Below are 12,949 nucleotides of genomic sequence, written 5' to 3'. Positions count from 1 at the left end.
AGTTTATATTTTACAGCATACCATTTTGTCTTTTGTTGAGTCTATATACTTGTTTTTATAGAGATAAAAATGAATACCATTATCTTCGATAACATTTCCCCCCGCAAAACCTATGGATTCTCTATAAGATATGTTCAAGTTAGTTGACTATTGGGCTGCTCATTTCCAAAAAAATTTAAGTTTCCATGACGTCGTATTTTTTTTCTGTTTAGTTTTGGTTATGAGACAAGTCCTTTGTAGGTGTGATAATTTCACCCATTGATGCTCCATCTATTAATAAAAGCGTGATATACTGTTTAAAAACTTAAAATCAGAAATTGCTGCATCATTTTGTTAATGAATTAATCATGTTATTGTAATATTATGATAAATTTGGATTGGTCTCAAATTCTACAAATATTGCAATTTCCATTTGTTAACACAAATAAATAAATTGTATTAATTGTACGTAAAATAACGGCAGTTTTTTAATCGACCTTTTCCCTGTCATGCCTGTTCTTCAAAAACTAAAAAAAAACACAACTTATTATTTCAAGTTTAATTGTTAAAATTAATAAAATTCAACAAGGGTTAATATAAAAGTCAACACATATGATTAATTACACATGAAATGAATAACAGTATAATAATATTATGCACATGGTATACAAAGAGAAGAACTATCGTCATATAGAGCACAAATCCCAGTAATTTTTTATCCTCCATTTTTAAGAAAATTGCATCAGAGTTTGATGATGCATGGAGTTCAAATGATTACCGAAAGAGGTCAAGGGCATATGTTCACTAGTTTGGAGTCCATTGTTTTGACAGATCACCCACTCGTTCAGTTGGTGAGACGTCGGCAATGTTGCTGTTGGGTGGATGGGCAAAGTCGGACTAGCATTGGGTGAGTGCTTGTGGACAAGATCGGGCTCGGTGGTGAAGCAAGAACGGGCGTCCGGAATGACTTCCGGTTGTGATGAATGGTCTGAACTGGCACTAGGTGGCGTGATTAGGGAGCGAGGTTTTTCTATGGTCGGGCTCGGGATACTTTCTGATCCGATGCTTTGGTCGTCGGACTCGTAACCATCCGGAAGTGGAGACATGCTTCCATGGGCTTTCATGTGCTTCCGGAGGGAGCTGGGGTGAGTGTAGCTCTTGTCGCAGCCCCGGAACTTGCAGAGGTATGGCTTGTCGCTGGTGTGGACATGGCTGTGCTTCTTGCGGTCGGAACTGTTGGCGAATCGCCGGTCACAACCGGGAAACTCACAGGGGAAGGGCTTCTCTCCTGAAATATTAAATTAAAAATTACAAACGTTATTGATAAAATTTTATTTTAAAAAAATTCATTACACAATATAATGAGATAAGTAGTTCTCAACACTTATCATGGTTTTGTCTTCGAACGCCATATATTTCTTGCTTTTTAATAACACTTTGAACAAATAATAAATACATTATCAACGGGAATACCAATAGAAAGGTAGTTAATATTTGCGTTAATATTTCTGTTATTGTGGTTAACGATAATTGAGAATCATTTGCTGGTTTTCCAATACCGTCAGTAGGGGTGAACTTAGAATACATTAAAACGTAAGAAGTACTAAGAACATAATATTATTGTGAAAAGAATTGTTATATTTGTTATCAAGGAGAACATTTGAATATCAACAACCAAGTATTCAATTTGTAACTGAATTCACAAATTTTTCTATTATAAATTTATGATTCTTTGGGTTGCAAATTGAATTTTAAAAATATAAATTCATAAAATAATGCACAAAATTTTCAATTCTAAAATTTTGTGATTTTGTCTTATGAATTTAAATTTAGAGCATATGTTAAAGATATTAATATTATTAGATAATGAATAGAAATGAATAAGTAACATACCTGTATGGGTTCTTTTGTGGATTTTGAGATTTTCGCTTCTTGCGAAAACTTTCCCACATCCAGGAAACGGACAGGGGAAGGGTTTCTCCCCCGTATGTACTCGAATATGGTTGACCAATTTATACTTGGCCTTGAATGGTCGGCCATGCCTGGCACAGTCCTGCCAGAGACAGGTGTGGTCAGCTTGTTCTGGCCCCCCAACATGGTCCACAGTCAGATGGTTCACGATTTCATGCATCGTGGAGAAAATTTTATTGCACGGTTTCTTAGGTTCGTGTTGGTCTTTGTCTACCCACAAGCACGTGTGCTCTTGCTTGATGGGCTGTCGCATGTACCGCAGGAAAGCTCCGGGCCCGTGGGACCCAATGTTCATGGAGTTAAGTCCCCCTACTGGAGAGACGTTGAACGACTGGGGTTGAGTATAGTGGTCCGCTCTCTGGGGTACCATGTGATTGTATTGCTCCATACGGGAGTAAACATCGGACGGGAATCCGAATCTGTTGGACACGTGATGTCCGGAGGAAAACGGAGAGGACTCCTGGAGTCCGGGCAATAGCATATGGCTGCTTTCTGAAGGATGTGAGTGGAAGGATGCAGAGGGTGTTCCGAACATCCCCGAGTTTCCGTTGGTCTCGTGTCCGGGAATGGTGATGTGGTCGGCCCGGCGGAGAAGAAGATCCCGGGTGGCGTAGCCATTGACGTGATGCGAGTGAGGCACTCCGTATCCATTGGAGGAAACGCTGTATTGGTTAGAGTGTCCATGAAGGTATGATCCGGTATCGTTCATGTGGTTTGTGGGGCTCAGTTTCAAAGTCCCGGCCCCCAGGTGCGAGCTACTCTCCATGAACGGGTTTATCATCCTGCTGAATGATGAACTTCACAACACTAGGAGGTAATAATGTCCAACGGTTTTTTTCTCTCTCAGAGAATTCCGGGATCCCCCTGATGACAGCGGGATCTGGGGGGAAAATCTGCTGTTCGTAAATCTCCTAGTCTGCTGAGTGGCAGGGCTAGGGTTGCTGAGAAGCAAAAGGCACGCTGCAAGTTCTCCTTGTATTATCCTGTCAAAAACTCCCCAGTCGATCGGAGTTTTCAAAACAAAGATTTTTTTCAAGGTCTCGGTTCGCTTTTAGAAGTATGGAGAAGATCACTGTTGGATATCAAAATATTCAGAGTCATTTATATCTCAGCAAGATATATCAGCGACTTGTATACATAATCTTTATGCAAATATTCTGATTGGATGCGGGGAGTGGGTAATTGATATTCCGGCTGCCTGATTGGTCGATGCTACTCGTTAATCGATAGGGACTTAAGTAGGCGGGGCTTAGCGTGACACGTTCAGATTATGAATAAACATTTAATCCAAGCTAAGAAAAGTTCAAATCGTTGACACTTTAAATATTAATATCATTGAACATATTTATGCCAGTTAAATGAAAATAATTGTTTGTTGATTTAATTTTAAATCAGTGTTAAAATATATACACTATAATATGGGGTTTTTCTCCTGTTAATTGTTATGTTGAAAAATATTTTTCTACCTAGATATTCTTTGAAATTAATAAAAATTTGAATGTAACATTTTAAGAATATATTATTATAATTTTGAAACATTGCAAGATGCATTTTTAGTTGTTTGTAAATATATAATGTTTTCTGATTTTCAATTTTACTATATCGTGATCTTATAAAGGTATGTGTATTCTCATACCTTATAATTCGAAAACATGTATCTAGATTAATTAAGGAAGGACTAGATAATATTTGATTTTTAAAAAACCCATATGTATGTAAAATTGGTAGATGAATAAATCGATGACTAGATGATTATGTATAAACAAATGATAATGTAAAAAAAAAATATGTAAAAGCAATTGCAATGAAACCCTGTGTTTAATTTCTCTTTTTAAATTTGTGTATGTGATAGAAATAAACTTGATTGAAATTTATAATATACTTTTTAATACTTTGTGTCGAAGTATTTTGCCTGCAGAATATTTTTACACGTTTTGCTGCCGTATATTTGAAACAATATGGATTATAAGCCTCATTTTGGAAATCCGTCGCCTATATAAAGAATATTTATAGAAATAACGTAAAAAAGAAAATACGTTGTCCCGCAAGCAAGAGAAGAATATATTAAACATGCACTGTATTAATGTAAACTATGTGTTGCATATGGTCTTTTACTTTATTATGTATTCATTTACCAAAATTAGCCATGTGGCTAAGTGGTATACCATATAACATATATATTCTGTGTAGAAGCATGGTCCATTTATACTGAAAGTCAAAATGCAAAGTCTTTAAGAATTCAGGTTGCATCTCATTTGAATTTTGACATCAATTTTTCCTTTTCTTGTTTGTTTTGTTTTTTTTATTAACAGAATCGAATTTTTCTTGAAAACATTCGTAACGGCAGCACACATGTTGTTCCGGACTAAGAGCGGATTCTAGTTTGACAGTAAGACAGTACACCTAATAAGTGTCAGGAACAGCGCCACCCAGCGAGCAAATAAAGCGTTATCCGATATTTCTTATCTAGCAATAATATTATTCAACTACTAATGAGATTGATTTGATAAGCAAATCAATGACACTGGTGCGAAACACTTTCATAATGGCACATACTTTGTTAATTTTCTTCTCTTTGGAATGTCAATATTTGCGTATTATCAGATTTATACAGCTTTAGTCAATATGTCTATCTTTTCTTAACGGCGTTTAAGATTAAAACTTTCTCCCCCTATCTCTAATCTTCTTACAACTGTACCACTTGTTTAAACGAAAGTGTAAACCGATAGATTAGGGGCTGACCGACGGCCGATCACCCGTCATCTTTTCTGAATGGCTCATCATTTCTGACACAAGGCGACTTAACAAAAAAAATTTAATCACTCGCAAAAATGAGAAAAATATCAATCCGTCTTGTGACAATCTGTCAAGATGATATTAATATAAATAAAAAGTTTTCTCTTTTTTTGAAGGGGCCGGAATGACCACGGTTAAATTGCTTTTCCCTGCGTTCACTCTCTTTTTCACGAAAACTGATAATCAGTGTATAGTGTCTCATTTTATTTTGTTAAAGAATATATAATTTTGATCGAAAAAAGGGAAGAGATTGTAGCCCTGTGGATTTGAGTGACACGCGATTCATCGAGAGGCAAAAGCAAAAAATTAACTGTTCGACTTTTACTATCCCGGCATGCAGATTTCAATAAATATTTAATGACTTTATGGACATTTTTCTGCAATCATTTGGGGGGATGATTTATTAGTATGTCGATAACACCACAGGGGTGGCTTTGAAAATTAAATTAAATTATTTGCTAATATACGTTCTAGAAATTTTCTTAATCATATTTTTTTCATTCTGAAATTTTTTGACGCCAGCCAGAGGTCATATTTAAACAGACTTTTGATATATTTGACTGTTTTAATCACAAGTAGACATTTACACATTAGCCTTTGCCCCGTTGTATAACAAAAAAATCTATGAAGTTGAGATTAAGACTAAAATTCTAATTTCCATTTTATCCACACCCATACTTCAAATTGAACAGACCCATAACTGATGTCAAAATGGGTGAAATATAAAAATATCGGAATTTTCTTTTTGATTCTCAACCGTCATATAAAACATCATAAGTTTAACATTAATTTTCTAAATTATGTTGCTATGCCATCATATTATATATATATTCAGTATATACACTTAATTGTATTATCATACAAATTATCAGAAAACTGTAGGAATCTGTTGACATGTCATCAATAGCTATAGTACATGTATTCTGTATATATACAACGTGTGTACAGAAGCTTGTATAATTGGATAGCGCGCCATTCGGTAGCAATATATTTCCCGCCATAAAAATGCCAGCAAGCGAGTGGTCAATGAAATATACAGCGGAAGCACGTGTCTCCAAAATATATTGTAAAAAAGGGGGGAGGGAAAATACAAATATTAGAACACAGAAATTAATTTGCGAAAAATATATATATATATATTATAAATTTAAATATTCCCCCCAAAATGTGCCGTTATATGAATAAATTGATCGATAATCAATCAGTGATTGGCTTGGGTTAATACTTGATCACGGCTATAGACACTTGACAGTGTTGAACGCTAGAACACCGGTTTTACCAACAAGCTGATTAATTAATCACTTAATCATCGACATGTTTAATTGTGAACTGATAATTAGAATTTTGTGATCGATATCAGTTCATGTTTTGACAACTGATGTTGTGAAATGAAATTTGTAATAAATTTAAACGGGTATTGAAATTTGAACAACTGTCAATATTTTTTTTTTTTTTTTTTTACATTCAATTTATTAAATCGATAGATAAAGTATTGAAAAATGTAAAGGCAAAATTGACGATCTTAACGTTATCATAGAATGAAATAAGATTTGGTTTTTTTTTAATTCGTACTTGTATTTTATCTATTGGCATAATTTCTAGTTATTGATAACTACATGTAAGCTTAATAAGTATTCATATAATATACTCTTTTTTTTTCTTCAAGAATAAATATTACTTTGTATATATTTTAATAGTTAATTTAATAGTATATCGTAATGATCGGTTCTACATTTATGCTGAAAATATCTGTAATTTCGATAGTTAATGTACTGAGATGTTCATGATTTAATTTTGTTATCAAAGAGACAACCCTTTACATGTATAATGAACAAGTAACGTCAGATCACACTTCTTTTATATATCTGAATAGTGTAACCTTAGTTATATATAAAGTAATATATTCTATAAAATGATGAAAGTTTTAACAAAATAGTAATAAATGTAATAGATATGGGGAAAATTCTCATTATATAGGATTTTTAGAAAATCGGAAAAGAAAAATAAATTGCAATAATTATTGTTTGATATATTTATTACTAGTAGATGATTTTAACATATAGCAAGGTTTTTAAAAAACAAACAGAGTTTCATAAATGTTAAAAATGATATTGCATTAACGCGGATAGTTGTTAATTGTTATATGAATTTAAAAAAAAGAAGATAAAAAAACCCTGTAAAAATTCGACTTTAGAATTAATATAGTTGCAGTCGATTTATAAATATCAAACATAAAATATAAACTTTTTTTTCATTATGATGGGAAAGGCATTTTTATAAGGATGGGAAACTGCAGAAAAAACAGGAGTGCGGTTAAATAAAGATATAAACTTTGCAATAAATTTGTCTGGGGTGGGATAGGGGTTCGGAGTGGTGTTTGTTTATGGGTAGACCGTTAGGTCGCTGTTTGTTTATTCCCCGGTAGCCAGTACACAGGAAACGGTACACCTACAGATATATACACACACGTGTCACACCCACCTAATCCCCAGTACACAGTAGACCGTCCCAAATAACGGGCCCAACACACAGGAAGTGACTGTCAAGGGCGCGGGATTCGGAATCTCATGTAGATAAACATGTACATACACAAATACATGGAAATTCCAGTAGAAATATCCAAAATTTGAAAATGAAAAATAAATTTAGGAAATAAAAAAAAGTTTGAACTGTAAATAAATTGCAAAATTAATTGTGTATAAAGCTTAAAAAATGGACATGGTTTAATTTGTTAATGTATAAAAAAGGTGTTTTATAAAAAAAAATAGAATAATGAATTAACACCAATATACTTTCCAAAAGATCCCAGACTTGCCAGTCAATTGTAAAAAGATGATTTATAAAAACGTCAAAATTTTAAAAAGGAATATATATATATATAACAGATGAAATTAAAAAAAAAAGGCTTTTGAACATTCACACCTTGTACAAATTGTTGCACTGATTATCGCCATATTAGAATTCTTCGATTCATATTTTGTTATTTTGTTTTATTGCCATCAGAATGGATTCGTGTGATAAACGGGTACTAATTGAATATGTTAATTTACAGCTGTTATTCTGTGATAAACAGCATATCTTAACATATTTATTGATTTATTTATAGTAGCCCAACACATTGAGTTTCACATGTGAAATTTGTCGGGAATCACAAGAAGACTCCATGCTGTGACAATAACTGATTGTTTTTTACAGTTGTTCCATACAATATACAAGTTACCAAACTTCAACAAAGAAAGGAATGGATTTGCATATCTTTGGGAAAAGGAGGCGATAATTTGCCATCCCTTGCTCTGATTAGCGACCTATTCAATCGGCAACGCTTTGATCGTTCAAAGCGAGACAACTTCTATAAAACAATTCTTCGATAATAAAAGATAAGAAAAGAAGGCTCCACTTCTTTTATGCCGTGTGAACGTACATTTTTTTTTTTTTTTGCATTTCGATGACGCACATGTTATTCAAAAGTATTTTATATAAGCTGTAAATATTACTTCGATTCTTAATCTCATTTGCATCCTATTTAGCATTTTCAAACATTATACATTATGTCACAAATGTTTTATGAGTTGCTTTCTAATTCCAAAGTGAAACTGTGTCATTATTTTGCCTGCAATACATTTCAAATGTTAAAAAAAAACAACAACCAAGAACCCCCCCCCCCCCCCCCCCCCCAAAAAAAAAAAAACCCTACAAGAATTAATACCTGCTTGTGAACAGCATTAGTATTTCATTTAATATTACATGTCAATATATGTCCTTTGTCTGAACTGTCCAGTTTCGTTACAAATGATAGAAATATTTCTTTTGAAAAATATTTTTGTGCAGTAGATTTTGTTAAAACACAATAGAGGGTTAGGTGTGTTGAAATGAAAAAAGAAGTTTGTATCAATGCTACGGTGTCTCTTTTTATTTTATTTTTTTTTAAACCAGCGGTAAATGTACTATTACTGGAAGTCCACTAGGACTTAGATGGTTGTCGAGATATAAACACATTCTGTTGAATATGAAAATCACTCTGTGATTTCAAGAAGACACTTTTGGAAGTAGCCTTCCTTGTTATTTTTATATGCATTACATGGGATTACATGTACTTGTATCTCGAAACAAAATGTCGTACCATGTCTTACATATTTCTATGAATAAATCGTTATATGTTCCATTCAAAATGAATCAGAAACTTTAAAATTATGACATATTTGTCTGCATGTGTATACCAATCTAAATTTTAATGGTTTTTTATTTCCTGACTCTACACCTTTTTGGAAAACTTGTAATTAGTCTCTCTCTCTCTCTCTCTCTCTCTCTCTCTCTCTCTCTCTCTCTCTCTCTCTCTCTCTCTCTCAAATCATCCCTTTTGAAATAAAAATATAGATGATTAAATTGAACCTAATTTTTGGAGTTCTTAAAGAAATCTTGTATAAATCGTTTGAAATTTTTTTACTGATAGGAAAATCTCAGCTGTGCTTATTTACCGTCACGTGTTGAATATTCTAAAACAGATACATGTAATTATCATTGATCATTCTAATATCTGAGTAAAATTCTTTTAACTTCGAGTGATATTATTGAAATATAGACAATAGTTTTTAAAAAATATTAAGATGGGCATCATAGTATATATACGAGTTATCTTTCTTTCCTTCCGCATGAAGAAACTTTCACGGGGTGAGTTTTAAAGTTGTTCAATTTTAAGTGAGATAATCTAAAAACTACATGTGAGTATATAACTAAATAGCATGATGAAATTTTCTCTGCACCTTTATCATGCTTTTTAACAGAACCGATATAGCAACAAAAACGCATTCTGAAGAAACAAATGCCCAATGGGTCGTATTGATCACCCGGTAAAACGCATTACGAAAAGTTTCTACAAGCTCATCGATTTCATAAGACATTAAATTATTTATCTATTCTTTTTCATACATATTCACACTAATCCACATAGCTATCACTTTCAGTGCAAGGAATACCTTTCATTTATCAAGAGAACAGTATAAAAATTTCCATGCCTGTGATTTCTGTATAAAATATGAACCCCTTAGAACTAACAATTTTGAAACATCCACCGACATAAAATATATATTAGCCTTAAAAAACTTTGCGGAAGATGTCTTTGCTTTCTGCCCCCCCCCCCCCCCAATCGTATCTCTTCCTGACTTCTGCTGGTCATGATTTGAAAAATAAAAACCTAAAAACTTAGGCCAAAAAAAATTAATCAATAGTTTCTCGGGCCAAAATTTTGAAATTTTGATGAGGCAGGCAGGTTTTTTTTTTTTTTTTTTTTTTTTTTTTACAGTGACGGTAACCCATATTTTATGATTTATTCATCATGCTGATACATTGGCTAAGTTTAAATATTTCTTTTAATTTGTTCTTTTTGGTTTAAACTGTCTCTGTTTCCTTTTCAAAGGTTAGGTTTTTGCAGATGAACAAACAATGGCAAACAATGACAAATGGTGTATGCCCCTGCTTCATTTTGCAGCCCATCTATCCCCTCCACAGTAATAACACAAGTCTGAACTGAAATAGGGGACTTCTAATGGTATTTCACTAGCTGAATTTGCCATATAAAAATTGTCAGAAATCAAGGAAAAGTAAATAAGTCATGAAAATTTTTTCAAACAATAGAATTGTCCTTTATTCCTGCTACTAGGCAATATCACAGAGGCTTCAATTTCTGAAGATAACAGAAATTTCAGTGGTAGTGTTAACAGGGACCAACATAGGGCAAATTTAGTTTATGGAGACTTCACTTCTGAAATTTTCCCTCACAGAAAGATAGGGAGAAGTTTGAGAAATTAGGTGGACTTCCATTCTTTGACAATGGCATAATGCTAAAGATAATATTTGTATACACAGATTCAACCTTAATTTAAATTGGATTAGAAGCAAGTCAATAAATATAAAAATAATTCCTAAAAAAAATAAAATCTTATCCAATTTTTTAAATTTAATTTATTAGGTGTATTCATACATTTTGTAGATGAAATGTTTCGTAATTGTGTTGGCTAAATGACAAATAAAACCAGTCTATGTGTTTCAGTGTATTTTGGAGGTATTAGTCCAACCCTTTGACCCAATTACAACCGTCATATAGTTGGATCTGTTTAAGAACTTTAGAGATAACTGTAGACAAACGGTTTTATGATTATTTTAACATTAACTTGGCAAAGTTATTAACAAATTACAAGTTACCAACTAATTATAATATCAGCACCTAATGTTATAAACATCGGTTTTAATTTTCAGTGCACAGTATGGGCCTATAAGTGGTTGCATCAACCTTATTTATAACCTCTAAAGATAAGACAGTCGCTAGTTATTAATCACAATAGGGGTTAACTTAGGCTATGAAAATGTCTTTTAAATTAGATAATTATCATTTTATTGCATTGGGGTTAACTTTCACGATCGTGAAATCAGAATACAGGGCAACTTCAACCTCACTTTCTGAGGAAATTCTGGCGAAGTTACCGACCACAAAGCGAGTACTTATATTTACATAAACTTGTATTTAGCCCAAGAAGTCCCCTAGGTTTGTCACTGGGTAGATGTGTCAGATAAAATAACGTTTTCACTGACAGAGACAAGCATTTATTCTACATTGATTTCATAATAGAGAAAACCGATAATGATAAGATATGAAAAATCCGGAAAAATAACGATAAAAATGTTTGATGCGGCGATAATTTTACTGATGCGGCGGTGCCTGAGAAACAAATCATTAATTTTTTTTGGCCTTAAATCAAAAATTTTCATTTGAGCTTTTATGTAATTCATGATATCACCAAATGGCCGATGAAATGGATTTTGTGTCAGAATGTAATGCTTCATCATGTTTTATACAAAACATTTTAGAACCTTGATTTTGTGAAAGACCAAACACCAACTTGTAAATTAATGACTATACTTTGAAACTTTAAAAACTCAAAACACTTTATTTAAACATGAAATTTTTAAATCTGTCCCCCTTGAACATTTGTACATTTTCCCCATTGATTATATAATTTACACTGTATCTCTGACATTATATCTACATTTGTAAATATTCATACATATGTACCTCATGTACCGTCACGTTGACGGTTTGAGTGAAATAAATTGAATTAATTCTGGACTTCCATGCTATGTTCGAAAATTAATCATAATAGCCTCCAAATTCATAAAAAAGAGTTTTCGGGTAAAGTTGCCTCCCCTCCCCCAATTAGTAGTAACTTGTTCTGAAAAGAGGATTTTGAATACAACCTACCCTTTCATTTTTCCCTACCCTCCCTTGAAGACAAACAAAGTTGATTGCACTTCGCCCAAGGATATTCTATCAGAAAAACCTTTCCGATACTTCTCATCTTCTGCTAGGTGAACCAAACTTTTATCTAAGATAACTGGTATTTCTTGTATTAAAACTTCGAGCTCATGGTTGAGTCAATTGAATGATAACGAGACTCACGTCATTTTCAGGGTTGTTCCGAAAGCTCCCAAATACAAAAATGTAATCCATCGAGACCCAAAGGGTCAATTATGATCATTCCATATCATATACCAAAAAATTGTAAACTAGACAAGAATTTAAGAATCATTAATTTTATCTTACATTGCTCCCTGGGCGTTCTGGAAGGAAATTATTTCGCAATCTTTTAATCAATTACCAAACTTTCCAAAGCACTCAGTTGTGCAACGAAGTCTTTACAAGAATCAACACAACGAAAGATAAAAAGTCAACGTGCAGTTCAAATTTAATATACAACATAAATAATAATAATAAAAAAGAACTTATCAAAACTCTATGTGTGCAACAATGTACATGTAGGTAATGGAACAGAATCCAGCCAAATATTCTATGTACTGTACAACACAGAAACATGTTGATGTCAGAGGTGCAGGAGTTAACATGATGTAAACAAAGCTTTGCTACACAGAACTGTCACTGTTACTCAACGTCTCTCTCTCTCTCTCTCTCTCTCTCTCTCTCTCTCTCTCTCTCTCTCTCTCTCTCTCTCTCTCTCTCTCTCTCTGACATGTGTATAATAATATCTAATTCAATATACATTTAAATAAAATATATCTGAACATATGTAAATGCAGAAAATCTACACTCGGGTCAATTGCGGTTTGGATGCATGTTCGTCAGTCTCAGCTAGACATCAAGTGCATTCAATAATACATGACTTTGCATGCGTATCACTACGGCCTCTGCATGCCA

At 33.2% G+C, this 12,949-nt stretch overlaps 1 protein-coding gene across 1 annotated transcript; it reads right to left on the bottom strand.

Annotated features, from left to right (window-relative positions):
- Nucleotides 1–523: 523 nt before the first annotated feature.
- Nucleotides 524–2,867, bottom strand: LOC105339354 (zinc finger protein ZIC 4). Its single transcript, XM_011444874.4, has 2 exons — nucleotides 1,873–2,867; nucleotides 524–1,267 (listed from the first exon to the last, which is right to left on the bottom strand). Exons 1-2 carry the CDS (start codon nucleotides 2,729–2,731, stop codon nucleotides 708–710), a joined length of 1,419 nt encoding a protein of 472 aa, XP_011443176.3. The 5' UTR covers nucleotides 2,732–2,867; the 3' UTR covers nucleotides 524–707.
- Between the last annotated feature and the right edge of the window lie 10,082 nt (nucleotides 2,868–12,949).

Source organism: Magallana gigas, chromosome 8 (assembly GCF_963853765.1).
Source record: "Magallana gigas chromosome 8, xbMagGiga1.1, whole genome shotgun sequence".
Lineage (NCBI taxonomy): Eukaryota > Metazoa > Mollusca > Bivalvia > Ostreida > Ostreidae > Magallana > Magallana gigas.
Note: the sequence above shows the minus strand (reverse complement) of the source record. Positions and strands in the feature narration are given on the sequence as shown.

Excerpts from the sequence above, each read along its gene's own strand:
- LOC105339354 (XM_011444874.4), bottom strand. The coding sequence starts at position 2,731 with ATGATAAACCCGTTCATGGAGAGTAGCTCGCACCTGGGGGCCGGGACT. Across the intron at positions 1,268-1,872 it reads CCACAAAAGAACCCATACAG|GAGAGAAGCCCTTCCCCTGT; the intron begins GTATGTTACTTA and ends TTAATATTTCAG.